The sequence below is a fragment of the Gobius niger genome (assembly GCF_951799975.1).
Source record: "Gobius niger genome assembly, chromosome: 6".
NCBI classification, from domain to species: Eukaryota; Metazoa; Chordata; class Actinopteri; order Gobiiformes; family Gobiidae; genus Gobius; species Gobius niger.
In genome coordinates, this window is record NC_136857.1 from 36,689,718 (window position 1) to 36,708,003 (window position 18,286).

Consider the following 18,286-nt stretch of genomic DNA (forward strand, 5'->3'; position numbering starts at 1 on the left):
GCTTCTTTTCACAACTTTAAGACTGGTTTAGACCAGTTTTAGACTGATTTTGATCAGGTTTGGACCAGTTAAAAAAGGAAAGTATGGTTGTGGGGGTAACATAAAGGGTTAAAAAATATGCAAAGCTATTCCCCAATCCCAAATTGGCAACACTATATAACAATGAGCAAGATTTAATGGGAAAAGAGATACCAAACAAAACTCTGCGAAAGTGTCTGATCATTTTATCCAATGAAATGCATCAGAAACTCCAGAGGAACGGATTAAAAATATAAAAATGTCTCCTTAGTCCAAAAACATAGGAAGTTCATGTTAAAGTTTTGAGCTGCTTAGAGTGAGGTTTGGTATAGATTATAACAACTGTACTTTCTGTGACTCAGACACTGAACCCACTGAACATCTGTTTGTCAGTGTATGTACACAAATGCATTCTGGGAGGACTTTAAGGACTGGATCTTCGAAAATCCAGCTACAACAGGACTCTCTTACTTTGCACATTTTTGGGATTAACTTGAAGGACTCACAGACGGACTATGCTTTGAACAGTTTATTAAGCCAATAAAATAGTTTAATCATTCTTGCAAATGGAAAAAAGTCAAGCCTATTTTTTACAGTGTTTAAGAGACAACTTGAAGGAAATGATCTGATATCTTTAAAATGTATGAAACGTAAATCTGCTCCATCTCTTAATTAAACAGTTCTTTTTGCCCGTGCATCTGACTGAATGTATTTTATCTACACTCTTGCCTTTTATTGTAATTGATTAATTTTATGTTGATGTCCAGAGAAGGAGCGACAAAACAGAGGCTAGGTAACTTTGTGTGAACACGCAAGAAAAAACAGTGCTCAAGACAGAGCGAGTCAAAACAAGACTTAAAAATGCATATAACTGAAAGTATTTTATCTACACTCTCGCCTCTTACTGTAATTGATTAACTCTATGTTGATGTTTTTATTGATTGTATTTGTTTTCTTATATTTATGCAACTGTGAAGCACTTTGAATTGCCTTGTGTATGAATTGTGCTCTACAAATAAACTTGCCTTGCCTTAATGTACTTGACAATCTGAATGTTTTTGAAGAAAACCTCTAGCGCTGGGGTGCCCAAACATTTTGTCTCCGAGGGCCAAAATGAAAAAGTGCCTCTGAGTCGCGGGCCAAACACGGCGATGTCAAGCACGAAAAACACATATAACTGCAAATTATAAAGTTACTTTATTTCATTTTTCCGATAGCCTACATTTACATTTGTTTCTATCCATGTAAATAACATGCTATATTAAAACAAATTTTAACTATGGCAAAAGCCTAGTTTTAGTAGAAAAAAAATCAACCATTGAAACAATTTAGTGCAAAAAAAACACCACCTGTATCTACAGCTCTTAGTTACTTTACCTCACTTGTTAACTGAAAGAAAATGCCATATTAGATTATTTTGAAAGTGTCAGTTCAGCATCAATTCTTTTATAAGTCAGTTTTTAACATATACTGATGTTGACGTCAACAACCTTTGCAATAAAAAATTGAAAAACTGTGAAAGTTGATGCTACAAGGCTCTGTAATTGATAAATACCAAGACACCACAACAGTGTTTCCTTAACTTTGTGAAAGGAGTGAAACAGCGCCCCCAATTTGACACTGGTGGTCAAAACGTGTACTGCATCCATATTTACCTTTGAGAATGAATAGAAGAGAGTTAGTATTAACCACACTCAGCGCAAAAGTAGGCCACTCTCTGGCAGGCCAACAGAATTGTTTCAACTTTGGGCACCCCTGCTCTAGTGTGAGTGAATGTTTAATTTATTTTGTTTTATGTAATATTGCTTTAGTGTCTTGTGCCTTGAATTGTTACTGTCATTTTAATTTGTTCGTTAATTGTTGTTAAATAATGATAATAAAAAAAAGAGGGTTAGATATTTTTGCACAAAGACGAGACGAGTCGGTGCCATGTGCGGTTTATTGAGATGTTCACCCTGAGTCAGACGAAGCTAAGCCTGGAGCAGCGACAGTGTGGACAGACGGGACGGGGGTCAGCGGGGTGAGACGGAGAGGTCAGAGGTGAGGGTTCACGACCCCCGAGCCCTCGCACTCGATCAGGTACGAGACGTTGCTGCTGCGCTCGTCACCGCACTTCGAGATGCTGAACTTGGCCTGGAAGAGGAGAATACGGGACAGGAAGTTAGAAAGGTATTTAACCCCTTAACCCCCACCTGAACCGAGCACATATTCTTCAGTTTAGCTTTACCCCAGTCCAAAAGCTTCTGGAAAAAAGGTGTGAAAATAGCAACAAAACTGAGACGAAAACAATGATGGAAATGGGACAAAAAAGTGAGAAAACATTGACAAAAAAGAGACAAAAAATGTATGAAAAAGTCACAAAAAATTGACTAAAAAATGTGACCAAAAGATGACCAAAAAATGACAAAAATACGACAAAAAATGACAAAAATGTGACAAAAAATGACAAAAGACAAAAAGGTGACAAAATGCTACAAAAAAATGACAAAAACTTGACAAAAAAATAACAAAAAAATGACCCAAAAAATGACCAAAAAATGACCAAAAAAATGACAAAAATGTGACAAAAAATTCAAAAAATGACAAAAAGTCCAGTTTGGCTTTACCCCAGTTCAAAAGCGTCTGGAATAAGCTGTGAAAATAGCAACAAAACTGAGACGAAAACAATAATGGAAATGTGACAAAAAAAGTGATGAAAAAATCATGAAAAAGTGGCAAAAGTGTGACAAAATGACAAAAAATTACAAAAATGTGACAAAATGCTACAAAAAAAAATACAAAAATGTGACCAAAATTTGACAAAAAATAAAAATTGACAAAAAAATGACAAAAAAATAACAAAAAATGACAAAAATGTGATAGAAAAATTACAAAAATGTGATACAAATTTGACAAAAAAAGAAAAATTTGACAAAAAATGTGACAAAAATGACAAAAAAATTACAAAAAAGTTACAAAAATGCGTTTAATCCCCCACAAAAAAATGATGGAAAAAAATCTGATGACGTGAGGAAAAAGATCCTCTCGGTTCAGGCGGGAGTTAAGATGCTAATTCTACAGGAATATTTGTATCCGAGTTTAGTAGTAGTAGTAATATTAGTAGTAGTAGTAGTAGTAGTAGTAGTAGTAGTAGTAGTAGTAGTAGTAGTAGTAGTAGTAGTAATAGTAGTAGTAGTACCTGTGTGAGCTTCTCTGCGATGTGAATAGCCGTCTGTGTGTGCAGAGTGACGGCTCCGGTTCTGATGCGAGACGTTCCTTTAGCCAGAGCCATGAAGATTATTAACTGGAAAAAAACACACAAAAACAAGAGTAAAATAAACGACAGACTCCACACTTTACACACACGAGGGCGGAGTAAGATTACTCCAGACAAAATGGAGCTGAGACCTGGTCTTGTAGGAACTCGTCCACGCAGCCGTTGTGTCTGATGTTTCTGAGCAGCATCTCGGCAGCTTCTATCCCGACTTTATCAGCGTAAACTCCTACAACCACAGGAAAATCAACACACGAGGGAAACTCACAGGAGGAACTGTCCGCTGCACTCGTGAGAGAAGACAAGGCCAAAAGAACTGAAAAGCCGTGTATGGACTCACAGGGATTGCTGCCCTCTTGTGGACAAACACAGACTCACCCTTTTTCCCCAACGCTGACCCGGCGAACAGGCAGCCCGTCGACGACTCTGCGATTATTCTGAAGGGAGGACAAAGCAAAGTGAACAAACCTTTAGGGACAAAACAGCTTTGAAGAGCAACAAAGATTTTCCAATTCCTGAAGATAAATAGTCCAATTGTAAAGATTTTTAAAAACTACTAAATGAAACTTTACTAAATGAAAAGCTAAACTGGTGTAAACCTTAAAATTACAAATATTGTGTTTTCAAAGCTCTATTTGTAACTGTTTTGGGAAAGGGTTCTGTGCAGCACAACATGAGAAGAATCCAGTGGATCTGCATCTACATCAGCCAAGAAATAAATACATGTTTTTTTATTTTGTATGGTTTGTGTAATCACTGACACTAAATTAAAATACTGTACAATGAAAACAGTTCATCAAAGAAACTACTGTGATCTTAAAAATAAAGGTTATTTTGTCTTGAATCATGGATTATGGCGCAAATGCAGTTTGTGGGAAATGACTAACATGTCAAATAGATCAACAGTGCCCCCTGCTGCTTACGGTTATATTTACACTATAGAAAGTGAAAGTATTCAGTCAGTTTTAGGGCGTTGGACGCAGACGACACAGCTCCGCGAGTCGTTCACTTTTGTTGATTTTTGTTGTTTTTCTTTGATCAGTGTAAAATGTCGGAGAGGATCGCTGCAGTGGAGGACTTCCTGACCTGCCCTGTGTGTTTGGACACGTTTAAAGAGCCGGTGTCTCTGGGCTGTAACCACAGCTTCTGCTCCAGCTGTTTACAGAACTACTGGGACAAACACAACACCAAGAACTGCCCGGTTTGTAGAAAGGAGTTTAAAGACTTTCCCCCAGTGAACTTTGCTCTGAAGCAGCTGAGCCTTTCCCTTAAAGCAGAGGGGGGGGTCTGCAGTAAACCCCCTCAGACTGAAGCAGAGGGGGGGGTCTGCAGTAAACACCCTTCGGTTCCTGCTCTGTTCTGTCTGGACGAGGCTCGTGCTCTGTGCTCTATCTGTGAGTTCTCTCAGCACCGAGACCACACTGTGGTGTCTGTGGAGGAGGCAGTGTCTGGGTTAAAGGAGCAGCTACAGTCGGAGCTAAAGCCTTTGACTGAACAGAGAGAGCAGGCCTCGGCCTTACAGCGACAGTATGAGGAAGTGCATGTTCACTCGGAGAGGCAGGCAGAGGCGTGTGCACGTCACATCAGGGAGACCTTTGAGCGACTCCACCGGTTCCTACAGCGAGAGGAGGAGCTGAGGCTGACAGCTCTGAGGGAGGAGCGGAGCAGACAGCTTCACACCATGGACTCAGAGCTGGAGAAGGTCAGGGAGCTGCTGTCCACTCTGAACAAGAACATCTCCACTGTGGAGCAGCAGCTGAAGAGGGAACACATGGACTTTATCAGACAGTACTCACACAGTCAGAAAAGCTCCCGCTCACTCCTCTCACAGCCAACACTAAGACTGGGCCCAGGACTCCTGATAAACCAGGCCACAGTCCTGGGCAACATGGGCTTTAAGGCCTGGGAGAAGATGAGGAGCCAGGTCCACGACCGCCCAGTCATTCTAGACCCAAACACTGCAGGCAGATATCTCTATATGTCTGAGGATCTGAGCGGAGTGAGAAACGGAGAAACTAAACAACAGCTCCCTGATAATCCAGAGAGATTCAGTTTCTATGCAGATGTTCTGGGCAGTGAGGGGTGGAGCTGTGGCTCACACCAGTGGGACGTGGAGGTGGGAGACCATCCGAGGTGGACCATAGGAGTGACCAAAGAGTCTGTCGACAGGAAGGGAGAAAGACCTGTAACTCCAAAACATGGAATCTGGTGTTTATTTCATAGAGATGGAGAATACACCGATGTTGTTGATAAAAAACTGAATCTTAAGCTCAGACCTGAGAAGATCCGAGTGCGTCTGGATTATGACAAAGGGAAAGTGTCTTTCTACAACACTGACGACATGTCTCTGATCTGCTCTCACACAGACAGATTCAAGGAGAAAATCTTCCCTTATTTTTATATTGGTCGAGCTGGTGACGCTAAAACCAAAGAGATTAAAATATGTCCCTATGTCCCTAGTTTTTAACCTTGTACCAATTTGTTTGTTTTTTTGTCTGGGACAATAAACATACATTAGACTCATGCACGTAAACACACCACACCAGATTGTAGCCTTGGGCTAATTTCCATCCCCCATGTGCACTCTCAGACACACTGTCATTCATCCTGACCTATTGTACATGTTTTTAGTGGTGGGGAAACCTGAGGAAGCTTACACAGACAAGAGGAGAACATGCAAACTCCACACAGAAAGGCCCCGTCCAGGTGGGAATCAAACCCGGGACCTTTTAGCTGTGAAGTACAAGCTCTAACTAATCTAACAAATTCTGGGACTGGTGTTTTTTTTTTAATAATCCTGTAATTTCCAAACACATGATTTACACTGACAACGTCAAATATCAAAATACCTGATGACTGATGAGGTTTTAATATATGGGCTGGGAAAGGAGTACAAAATTTGTACAATTTATACATAGATAACACTTTTGGTTCCTTTGAACAGCTGGTGGAAAAATTTGATATTTCCAAGTCACAATTTTTTAGGTATCTGCAACTGAGAAAATGAGTTTGGTCTAATTCTGATTGCTTCCCTATGTGTCCCTCTCGTTCACTGGTGGACGAACTTTTGGACTTTTGGACAGACACCAAAAAAGTTTTAAGCAGGATCTACTCTCTGCTTTCTTCTTACCATGAGACCAATCTGGAGGATCTTAAAAGGAAATGGGAATCTGATTTGAATGACACTATATCAGACTCAGTGTGGCAAAAAGTCATACAGAACATTCATTCCTCTTCGGTTTCACTTAGACATGCAGTTGTGCAGTTTAAAGTGGTGCACCGACTGCACTGGTCTAAAGACAAGCTGTCCAAAATCAAGTCTGACCTGGATCCTTCATGCAACCGTTGCGGACAAACACCTTTGGACTTGCCCAAGACTTTGTGGTTACTGGCTTTCTATCTTCGAAGCTTTTTCCAGCATTTGTGGGACATCAGTGCGCCCCTGCCCTCTGACTGCTTTTAGTATGATTGCCTTTTGGTCACTGTTAGCTCGAAGACTTATTTTGTGCAAATGGAAAGATCCGTGCCCTCCAACATATGGCCATTGGATGAGAGAGGTTATGGGCCACAAACATTTGGAAAAGATCAGATACACCCTTAAAGGTCATACTGGTACATTTTATGAGCAATGGTTGCCATTTATGCAATATTTTGAAAGTATATCTGCTGACAAACTTATTTAAGCTGCAAAGTACTGTAATGTACAAATTAGTATTCATCGTTTTGATCCGTGGGAGGGGGGACTTTTTGTTTGTTTGTTTTTATTTGTTTGTTTAAATGTATCAAAGTAGGTTTTAAAAAACAATAAAAAGAAGTTGATCAAAAAAAAAAATCAAAATACCTTAAATAAAACTTTAACGATCAAAGGTAAATTTTATTGTCGTTATTTTTCACTTTTGTTTCTAAAGCTCCTATTCATTGGTTTCAAGTGGTTACAACCGCAATTAGGAAAAAAAACAAAAAGCTCTATTATTTCCTTCTCTGTAACAAGTAACTTATCACATCTTCTCTCACACACCTGCTTTACACTTTGGTTTAGAGAATGCAACATTGATCTAAAACAGCTGAAACTAAATATCCAGTAGCTTCACTTCCTGATCCTCCGAGCTACTGGAGAAGATTCAAAGATCAATCAAAGATGCGCTAACGGCTCGAAACACAGCTCCAGGTCTGTTTTTGATGAGAGAACAACCGTCACAAGAGAAACTGTGGTAAAACCGCTGATAAACCCCCCTGTAGTGAAAAGACGACTTGTATTTCATCACTTAAACATTAGTGTTAGTATCATCCGCTTCACACTGAGCAGCAGGAATGTTCCTCACATGATGCCGTTTCCGTTCCCGTAGGCCTGGTCCTTCTCCTGCAGAGGCTGGATGTTGATGTAAAGATCTTTGATTTCTTTCCTGATCGTTCGAACGGCCGCTGTCGACATGTCTTTAGCCAACTGTGGACACAAACCACGAGATTAACGCTGCGTTACTCGCTCACATTCACACATGACACAAGTTCAGGTTCTACCTCCGATGTTTCCAGGTGACTTTAGGCTCCATTTTGCACAAAGTGGAAGAAAATATCATTTAAAAGCATCGGTTTGGGGAAAAACTTACAACTACTACTAAACTGCTTTACTATTTTTCACTTTCATGACATTAGGACTCCCTGCCTTATCAGGGTGTGCTTTTACTTTGAAACACAGGACCCTGGACTCCGCTTCTCTTGTTTTATTTTGAAAGACAAAAACTCTACAGTTAAATATTTCAGTATTATCTGCTCTTGTGTTTCTGAATGTGAGCCGTCGTCTTAATGTCATGTGGTGAAAGTGGTGTTCAAGACAAAGCTCCCTCAGAGGACATTGAAGTTCTATTTCATATAATCCTAGTCTATTACCAGAAAGTCAAACTACAGGAATCTCCAACCAGTCCTTTCTAGGTCGCCAAACGTCTACATTTCTACACACGCTTGACTCACATTTTAGACGCATTTTCTTTTTGTTCTGAACTCAAAACTGCTGAGCCCAAACTGCAAACATTCGGATCATATAGTAAGATAAGAGAACAAACCTTAAGTAATTTTCTTTAAACTGATTTTGTGTCTGTATTTGGGTCATTCCGCCAAAACGGTGCCTTTTGCGCCCCAAGAAAACAAACAGCCACAACTACTGTAACAACGGCTGTAACTTTGAAGAGCAGGCGTCTGTAGAAGCTAGTTAGCATGTCTGCTCTTACTTTGAAATCCAGTAGTTATAAGCCGAATGCCCATCTCGCGTCGCCCGTTGTATTATGGGTAATGGAATCTCTTTCGGCTACAAAACAGTATTGATAGTTAGCGTAAAGCAATGAAGAAAGCTCTGATTTGGACCGTTTTCACCGCTGGAAAGCTGATGATATAAAGTGCTTTTGTCGCACCGTGGAGCTTGTTGCGATATTAGCATAAAGTCTATTTTTAAAACCTCGGCTGCAAACGGAGATAAACAGAAACTGAAAGAACTGAACGGTTCATATGTAGAGATGCTTCATTAGTGATGATCAGTCCTTGTGAGTTGGAATAACTATGAGAGAAAAACATTTCTGACCCTCGAAAGCGACTGTTGGACAAAGTGCAGGGTCTGAAACTGTGGCCTCAAGTCGCCAATATTCAGGACATTTAAAGTGAGTGAGAAATAAACACGTCGGCTAGCTCTTTTTTTTTTTTTGTCAACAAGAAGGTGGACAGTAAAAAAAATCTTTTTTTTTTTATTGTGACCAAAGAAATCCACGTACACATATAGGCTATGCCTCTAAATTCACGTTATTTGTATTTTTTTACGAGTGATCTGATGGTACAACATGGCTAATCGATCGTTAATTTGACAGATGGAAATGTATCCACTATATTTAACATCAACACCGTTTTGAAGCTTTTCCCTGTGATTTCAAGACGAATTTAAATGATTTAAAAAGTGGCGGTGTCTGTGTCAGGCTGATCCCAGATCCACTATGGTCCCCTATGGTCCCCTATGGTCCGCTATGGTCCGCTATGGTCCGCTATGGTCCGCTATGGTCCGCTATGGTCCTCTCCTGCCCACGGAGCTGCCGTCCTGACTTTTCCCTCACTTTCAAGATATTGACAACATAAATATTTGCAAGAAATGTCACTTGAGACTTATAGTCTTTAAACCAATGCCCGTAAGACTTATAATTCACAGTTATGGCTCAATACACTTCAGTGTTCTCGCTCCACTAGCTGAACTCGCTCACACATTTCAATGGCGAGTGGTTTGTTTGGGCTGAAATTAGGAGCCTGATTGACCCACGCATGCACAGTCGAGATGGGCATTCGGCTTATTACGCATGTGCTCTTACATTGAAAGGCAGATGATTTGATTAGTCTTGATCTTGTAGATAACGTGTGTTATTGACGGCATGTGTGCTCTTACTTTGAAAAGCTGGATTCAATAGTCATCTGTGTGTGCTTTTACTTTGTAAGGCAGGACCCCGGCGACGAAGGCTCTCCCGTAGATCTTTGTGATGTTTCCTCTCTCCGTCATCACCACGGGCTGCAGCTCCTTTACTGGGTTCACCGTGACCAGCACCTCCCCTCCGCCTTTAGGGAAGAACCCCCTGGGAGCACATTGAGGGCGACAAAGAGCACATTTAGAAACAAATGACAAATCTTTAACTCAAACACGAGGATTTTCATACCTCATTTTTATGTCACAGTCGAAATTAACGCCAAACTTTTCTACGATTGGTTTAAAGATCTGAAATTAAAGAGAAAACTCGAATGAGTCCATGATTTGAGAAGTGTTTTGTGGTCAGACGGAGCAGAGGGCTCACCTTGACCGTGTAGTCGATCTGCGGAGCCATCTCTGCGTTGGTTCCTCCTTTGAGGCAGATCTTAGAGTTTCCGTTGGCGAAGAGAGCGCAGGGTAAAGACACCTGCATCAGGAGACACACGCTCCTGCAGCGGAGAGAGAAATACAAATACAATAACGCTCACGTCCTCACACGTTTCCTTCCCTCTCTGCTGTTCACCCTCTCCCCGTCTCTAACGTTTTAGTCCCGCTCTTACCCGGCTGTATGCGTGTCCGCCGTGTAGTTCCCGGCCTGGATCTTGCTGGGATTGAAGCTGATGTCTGTAGAGCTCAGTGCTGCCCCCTGCAGGGTCCCGCCACAGAGCTCTGAGACCAGCTGCAGTCCACTCAGGTGCTGCGCTCTGAATAAGAGAGACAGATTATATAACTTCAAAAGCCTGTGTTTGCCTTAAAGCTGTGACGCTGATGCATTTCTGCAACAGAACTACAGAAATGAATAACTACTGGATCTTATTTGAAACTAAGCTATTCACGTACTGACAGATGCTGCTAACTCATATGTTATTGATGCTGTTGTGAAGCACGAGCGCTAACTGCTGCGCCACCACGCTTTCATCCCTGACTTCTGATTCTTGGAGGCAATACTGATATCTTTATCAAAATGGGCCAAGAAGTAAATTTGTAACAATATATAGTAATACTGAAAAAAGTCAGAAGACATTGATTTCTGTGTTCGTCTCTTTATTATGTTGGTCTCACATTATTTAATGCTACAGGGTTCCCATGTCTATATTGATGTGACATTATTATGGTGCGTTTATAAACTGCGTGTACTTTATCGTGTCTCTTGTGGATACGTGGTCTATATTCAGTGCAGTGAATGGCATTTTAATGAGAGGAACTCACATTTAACTTCAGCCTTGCGCCTGTCCTCTCTCACATGTCCTTAGCTCCTCATAGATGTTGTGTTGTTTTGCATATTTGTAAATTTTGTAAATAATGTTGGATAGATTATCCTCACATTAAGAGGATGGTCACGTGACCACCTCCTGTGATTAGTATTTAAAAGGAATAGGCCACAGTTTTTACAAAACAGCCTTAAAATATAGTTCCCCTTTTTATCTGCTTAGAAAATCCATATTGTTTAATTTAGCGTAATTTTACTTTATTGTAAGACTTCATGTAACCATATTTAAAAAAGGAAAATGTGAAGAGCTTGGTAGCTTCCATCTTCACCTGATTTGGAGTTATAGAGGAGCAGAGGCTAAATGCTAACACCGTCTGTGCTGTGTTTACGTGACTGAGGACACGCGTGAAAACGAGACAGGCACACATAAACTCGTCTAAGCTCAGGTAAGAACATGTCTCAGAATGTAAAAACAGTGGCCTGTTCCTTTAAAGCCAACCGGTGCCACTTTTTAATGTGATACCCTGAGGAAGACCGACCTGCAGTAAAAGCACGTCGACATCCAAATGCTAAATAAAGCATAACTGTTAGTCAGAGTGCCCTGGATGCTCTTTTATCGGTTTTATATACTACAGAATATGGTAGAGAGAATCTGAATATAAACTTTAGTGGAAGGGGCGCAACAGTTTCCTTTGTTTAACAAAACACATATTCAAAGTTGTGCGACTCCAGTGTTGGTCAGAAGCAAAAATTGTAATGAAAATTCCACCTTTCTAATGTATTTCAAATATAGAAACACATTTTTTGTGACCATTTTACCAAATAAACACAAGCACTGAGCTCCACTTTTAAAGGCATAACACTGGTAATGGATCAACTGGGCTCGTATAAATTCGAGAAGTTTCATAAATAACATAATTCATGTCTCTATAGATGTTTTAGGCCGATGATGTAACACTTTTGTCCGATAAAGTAGAAGTAACGTCGGGATACAGTTTGTTAATGGCTCGGCTTTGTTAATTCATCTGGAACAAAGTCTGGTCGCCTGTCTATTCACAGACGCTACACTTTGATGGATAAAAAAATAAAATAAAACTCATAGATTCAATAAAGCATAAACAAAGTCTAACTGCAAATGGGATTTAGCCGAATGTGTGGCTAAAATATGCACTTTAATGATCGAGTACTTTTGTAAACATCTACTGTTAAACTTCGCATTGTTTTCCAAGACGAATAGGCTAACGTTAGCATGCTAGCCGCTGAGGCGCACTCACTTCAGCCCCGGTTGGCTTCTGCCCGCTCGGATTTTGGTGATTTTTATCGGTGATCCGGTGATGCAGCTCAGGGCCGCTGATATCCTCAAAATCTGTCCGCCCTGTGAATGAAAACAACGGAGGAAATCAGAGAAAGGCAGCGACAATGGGAGAAAGTGAAGCTAGGCAAAGCTAGCTGCTGCGGCTAACACCGGTGTATTCAATTGAATTAATCGGAGTTAGCATGTTAGCATTAATGATATCTTCCAACTTTCCCCACTTTTTGTTCATTAAATAAGCCGGTTTTGTACTCACTCCTTCCATGACACTGCCGTCGATCTCTACAGCCGCTGAGTCCATTTTAAATCGAATAAATCTCTTAAATAAAGTCCGTGAAAGCTTCAGAGTGGCGCTTGCTCCTACGCAGTTTGTGTTTGCGGCGCTCGTCTGCTTCCGGGGGGAAGTTCAGACAGTAACAAAAACAATGCGCACTTTCGACAAATACCAAATTTAGGGGCTTTTAACGCCGTTGTTGTTTATAAATAAATACAGCTGTACATTGTAATAAAAAATAACAAAAAATATTAGCGAATAAAATTTAAATTCTCTGCATGTATTTTACTTGCCCCGCCCACATACCGGAAGCGTTCCCGTTCTGGCGAAGCGCTCATGTTTTTAGCTCGGGCTAAAGCTAAACTAAGGTTTGTAAAATGTGCAAAAACCAGACTCTGAGAGCTTTGGTGACGGAGCGGCTGACTGCGGCTGCGGAGGAGATCTTTGCACTGGTGGAGAGGACGATAGCGGAGTATGAGGAGGAACTGTGTCGCTCCAAAGAGGAGAACCAGAGGAAGCAGCAGCTCCTGGACAAGGTTCTAGACCCGAGAGTCCTGCAGAACCAGGGATTCGTGGAGACTTCAGAGATTAAAGAGGAGCCAGAGGAACCGAGTGTAAAACAGGAGGAAAAGCAGCTGCCGGTGTAGGTCTCTACTCAATCACACTAAAACATAATATTGTGTCTATTATTCAATGAAGGTTCTTGAGTCGTCTTCTGTACTCTGTAGTTGAAGTTTCAAACGTTTCACCTCTTATCCAAAAGGCTTCGTCAGCGACACTTGCAGCTCAGATATAGATCACCGGGAGGAGCTCCGCTTGGCTCAGCCCCTCCTCAGGTAAACATCTTTGTAGTTCTAAGTCCTAACAACCTAACTCACACCTCAGTGTTTCAGTCTGAACGACCCTCAGCTGATCACTGCAAATTACCCGCCTCTCTGACCTGGGCTGAGTGTTACCTGGTCTGCGAGCTGAGCCTAGTGCACTGACGAAGCCTTTTGGATGAAGAGGTGCAAATGTTCGACTCAACCTTCACTGAAGATGGACGACGCCTGTACCACTGAGAGCCTACACAGACACTGTGTCTATGAGTCAAAGGAAACAAATCAACTTACGACACCAAACTTGACTCAAATGCGTCTTTTTGTCTTCCAATCCAAATACGCCATGATCTCGCCCCTTTCATAATAATAATAATGCCTTTAATTTATTAAGCACGTTACATACAAATAACTTAAAGTGCTACAAATGACAGAGACAAATAAAAAGGGAAGGCAGGGTGTTTCACGATGTAGGGCGGCTGCTTGAAATGCTCCCTCCCCCACTGTCTCCTGAGAGGTTTGTGTTTGTGGCCCGGAGTTGTCTGGTTGTGATACCAGAAGTATAAAACCAATGCATTATTGTTATTATTATTACTATAACCTCCCGCATTTCCACCTCCACGCAGACGGAGATTTGAGCTTTAGAGGTATTATGCTTTTTTCAATCACATGGCACCAGTCTATATCACACTACAATGATGACCAAACCTTCTGTTGGTCTGTAAATGCAGTAAATTAGAATAACTGCCTTGTATAAAATGTCTCTCTCAAAATGGCTGTAGTGAATGTCTTGAAATAGGCCTCTGTCTCTTTAAGAACCTCTGACCCTTTCCGACACGCCCCCTCCACACGCTGTCTGTGGCATCAGTGGGGAGGGGGTTCTGCTGAGGGGCAGTGGTTGGTTACTCGGCTGGTGACGAAAGCTCGGAGGCGTCTCCAGGAGGTGGGGGCGTTCCTAGGAGGACTCAGGCAAACCCATCCCTAAAATGGCCGCCATCAGAGTTTTTACAGATTACTCAAAAATACGTGAATGTGCCAAGGCAACACTTCAGGCATGTTTTTAATGAGGGAATGACATAATAACATGATGTAAAGCTTGAAAAAGTTGATTTTGCATAATACCCCCCCTTTAAAATTTATCTGGAATTTTACTTAGTTATATTAGAATGGTAGGTAGATTTGGCTTCAGTTTTGAGTAGTGTTTCTGATTATTCCAGATGTCATTTTTTTACAGGCCAGTTTTGAAATATGGCCTTTTTTGGAAGTGATTTGACATTTAATAATTGTAACGTAGTATGAGGTGAAGATGGAGATTTTCACAGTGGGTGAATGATGCTAGGATCGACTCCAGGGTTTCCGTTAACTGGCTGTTTGGCAAGTAAATGGCCGGTAAATAAAGTCTGACAAGAAAAACTAGGAAAATGGGCTAAATACAAAAGCTGGGCCTATTTCACCTGACTCAGTGATTGGTTTTACAAAGTGTTTTTGAGACAGGTCTAAATCCTGTTACAAAAGGCTCTATATTTCGATCAAAAGGTTGAATTTACGCCTTTGTGTTTTTCTTCTTTTACAAAGCGCAGTTGAGGCCCTGGAAATGAAAGTTGTTGTATCATAAGGTCTTCTAGTAATGATGCTAATATGTTCTTATAGCCAGACCTTTATGTTGATTTCGTACCTGACAGTTTCAGCTACATCTGTGGCCTTCCTGGTCAGCTGATTTAAAGGGACTTTGTTTGGTATTTTCCTCCCCCTACATTTTCCAGCCATGTCCTAATGTGTAGAATGAGCCCAGATCTGTTCACCACAACTGCCTCTAAAATCCTGCACTGTCACAGTGTTATAGAGACTGCAGTTACACGTATGACCTGAGGTGGCAGTAGTGAGTATAAAATGGCCAACTTGCATCTAGTCTCTTTAAACAGTTTTTTAGCTTTATCTTCTTGCTTGTAGTAGCAGGCTGACAGCGCCATCTGCAGTCCGACCTCTTAAGAACTGTGGACACGAAACTGTCAGGTACGAAATCAACATAAAGGTCTGGCTATAAGAACATAACAGTGTGAATTATGCAGTTTTAATGCAGAACGCGGTGTCAAGAACAGAACATCACGACCTGCAACGAAGTGCATTAAACACTAATAATCCGTTTATACTGAAACTGAATCCTGATTTTTTTTTTTTTAAATTCAAATTCCCGGGAAGGAGTTATTTCCCTTTTTAAGCTGATTTACAAACTCCTGATATAGAACGGGATTTAACCCCTTAACTCCCACCTGAACCGAGCACATTTTCTCCAGTTTGGCTTTACCCCAGTCCAAAAGCTTCTGGGAAAAAAGCTGTGAAAATAGCAACAAAACTGAGACGAAAACAATGATGGAAATGGGACAAAAAAGTGAGAAAACATTGACAAAAAAGTGACGAAAAATTGATGAAAAAGTGGCAAAAATGTCACAAGAAATTGACAAAAAATGGACGAAAAAATGACAAAAATGTGACAAAAAAATGACAAAAATGTGATGAAAATGTGACAAAAAATTACAAAAATGTGAAATTACAAAAAAATGACCAAAATATGATAAAAAATTGACGAAAAAATTACAAAAATGTGACAAAAAATGTGACAAAAAATGACAAAAAATTGACAAAAATGTGATTAAAAATTGACGAAAAAAGGACAAAAATGTGACAAAAAATGACAAAAATTTGACAAATAATGACAAAAATGTGATTAAAAATGGACGAAAAAAAGGACAAAAATGTGATAAAAAAATTTATGAAAAAATGACAAAAATGTGATAAAAAATTGACCAAAAAAATGACAAAAATTGACAAAAAAATGACAAAAATTGACAAAAATGTGACAAAAAATGACAAAATTTTGATTAAAAATGGACAAAAAAATAACAAAAATGTGATTAAAAAATGACAAAAAAATGCAAAAATGTGACAAAAAAAATGACAAAAAAATGACAAATATTTGATAAAAAATTGACGAAAAAATGACAAAAATGTGATAAAAAATTGACGAAAAAATGACAAAAATGTGTCAAAAAAATAACAAAAAAATGACAAAAATGTGACAAAAAATGACAAAAATTTGACAAAAAATGACAAAAAATTGACAAAAATGTGATTAAAAATTGACAAAAAAAGGACAAAAATGTGATTAAAAAAATTGATGGAAAAATGACAAAAATGTGACAAAAAATGACAAAAATTTGACAAATAATGACAAAAATGTGATTAAAAATGGACGAAAAAAAGGACAAAAATGTGATAAAAAAATTTATGAAAAAATGACAAAAATGTGATAAAAAATTGACCAAAAAAATGACAAAAATTGACAAAAAAATGACAAAAATTGACAAAAATGTGACAAAAAATGACAAAATTTTGATTAAAAATGGACAAAAAAATAACAAAAATGTGATTAAAAAATGACAAAAAAATGCAAAAATGTGACAAAAAAAATGACAAAAAAATGACAAATATTTGATAAAAAAATTGACGAAAAAATGACAAAAATGTGATAAAAAATTGACGAAAAAATGACAAAAATGTGTCAAAAAAATAACAAAAAAATGACAAAAATGTGACAAAAAATGACAAAAATTTGACAAAAATTGACAAAAAAAGGACAAAAATGTGATTAAAAAAATTGATGGAAAAATGACAAAAATGTGACAAAAAATGACAAAAATTTGACAAATAATGACAAAAATGTGATTAAAAATGGACGAAAAAAAGGACAAAAATGTGATAAAAAATTTTATGAAAAAATGACAAAAATGTGACAAAAAATGACAAAAATTTGATTAAAAAAATTACGAAAAAATGACAAAATGTGACAAAAATTTGACTAAAAATGACAAAAAATGACAAAAATTTGATTAAAAAAATTACGAAAAAATGACAAAAATGTGACAAAATGTGACAAAAATTTGATTAAAAAAATTACGAAAAAATGACAAAAATGTGACAAAATGTGACAAAAATTTGACTAAAAATGACAAAAAATGACAAAAATTTGACAAAAAATGACAAAAAAATTATGAATCTGATGACGTGAGGAAAAAGATCCTCTCGGTCAGTAAACATTAGAATTCTCACTGACCATGGTGTAAAGGCCTTCAGGAGAAACCACAAAAAAAAGAGGTTTGTAAATCTGTGACTGTTTATTTTCCAGATCAGCTTCTGAGTTCAGCCCAGTCAGTGTGAAGATCGAAGAGTTCTCATTGTTTCAACAAAGACAAACTGAGCACAGAAGAGCGGGCGAGGGACAAACTGAGCCCTCGTCAGGCAGCGATGACGGAGAAGAAGCTCACGCCAGCTCTTACACCGAGACGAGGGCCACTGTCGATAACGGAGACGAGTCAGGAGCTGATCAAGGAGCGGAGACGGAGATTTGGAAGAGATTTGGAAAGGGACCGAATCGAACAGGAGTCCACGAAGGAGAGAGACTTTTCAGCTGTGATGTCTGTGTAAAAACATTCCCTCGACAAAGTCACCTCCTGATGCACATGAGAACACACACAGGAGAGAAACCTTTCAGCTGTTCGGTCTGCAAGAAAGAGTTTGCGGCGAGATCGAACCTCCACACACACATAAGGATGCACACGGGAGAGAGACCTTTCAGCTGTTCCGTCTGCGAGAAAAGGTTTTCCCGAAAGTGCACCCTTAAAGAGCACAAGAGGACCCACACGGGGGAAAAACCTTACAGCTGCTCCTTCTGTAAGAAACAGTTTGCGGTGAGATCGAACCTCTGTGCACATGAAAGAACGCACACGGGAGAGAGGCCTTTCAGCTGCTCCGTCTGTGAGAGAACGTTTCTCCGAAAGCGCCATCTGGAGGAGCACAGGAGAACACACGCAGAGGAAAAACCTTAGAGCCGTTCACTCTGTCACTCCCAGCGAA

At 39.6% G+C, this 18,286-nt stretch overlaps 3 protein-coding genes across 3 annotated transcripts; 2 read left to right on the plus strand and 1 right to left on the minus strand.

Moving 5' to 3' along the window:
• Positions 1-1,946: 1,946 nt before the first annotated feature.
• Positions 1,947-12,676, minus strand: rtca (RNA 3'-terminal phosphate cyclase). Its single transcript, XM_079558206.1, has 11 exons — positions 12,540-12,676; positions 12,246-12,346; positions 10,322-10,465; positions 10,087-10,210; positions 9,952-10,010; positions 9,729-9,870; positions 7,594-7,715; positions 3,650-3,708; positions 3,406-3,500; positions 3,197-3,301; positions 1,947-2,151 (listed from the first exon to the last, which is right to left on the minus strand). Exons 1-11 carry the CDS (start codon positions 12,582-12,584, stop codon positions 2,053-2,055), a joined length of 1,095 nt encoding a protein of 364 aa, XP_079414332.1. The 5' UTR covers positions 12,585-12,676; the 3' UTR covers positions 1,947-2,052.
• LOC306964328 (nuclear factor 7, brain-like) lies at positions 4,313-5,738 on the plus strand (the record flags this gene model as incomplete). Its single annotated transcript, XM_079558319.1, has 1 exon — positions 4,313-5,738. Exon 1 carries the CDS (start codon positions 4,320-4,322, stop codon positions 5,736-5,738), a length of 1,419 nt encoding a protein of 472 aa, XP_079414445.1. The 5' UTR covers positions 4,313-4,319.
• Positions 12,677-12,931: 255 nt separating the features above from the next.
• LOC306964877 (uncharacterized protein) lies at positions 12,932-18,286 on the plus strand. Its single transcript, XM_079559044.1, has 2 exons — positions 12,932-13,200; positions 17,559-18,286. The coding sequence occupies exons 1-2, from the start codon at positions 12,935-12,937 to the stop codon at positions 18,256-18,258; spliced, it is 966 nt and encodes a 321-aa protein (XP_079415170.1). The 5' UTR covers positions 12,932-12,934; the 3' UTR covers positions 18,259-18,286.

What these genes read in the sequence shown, in the direction of transcription:
- rtca (XM_079558206.1), bottom strand. Translation starts at nt 12,584, where the DNA reads ATGGACTCAGCGGCTGTAGAGATCGACGGCAGTGTCATGGAAGGA. An exon ending in GGGAACGGAAACGGCATCAT is followed by an intron (nt 3,709 to 7,593) that starts GTGAGGAACATT and finishes TCCTCCCTTCAG; the next exon opens with AATAATCGCAGAGTCGTCGA. An exon ending in GTCAGCGTTGGGGAAAAAGG is followed by an intron (nt 3,501 to 3,649) that starts GTGAGTCTGTGT and finishes CTGTGGTTGTAG; the next exon opens with GAGTTTACGCTGATAAAGTC.
- LOC306964877 (XM_079559044.1), top strand. Translation starts at nt 12,935, where the DNA reads ATGTGCAAAAACCAGACTCTGAGAGCTTTGGTGACGGAGCGGCTGACT. An exon ending in GAGGAAAAGCAGCTGCCGGT is followed by an intron (nt 13,201 to 17,558) that starts GTAGGTCTCTAC and finishes TTTATTTTCCAG; the next exon opens with ATCAGCTTCTGAGTTCAGCC.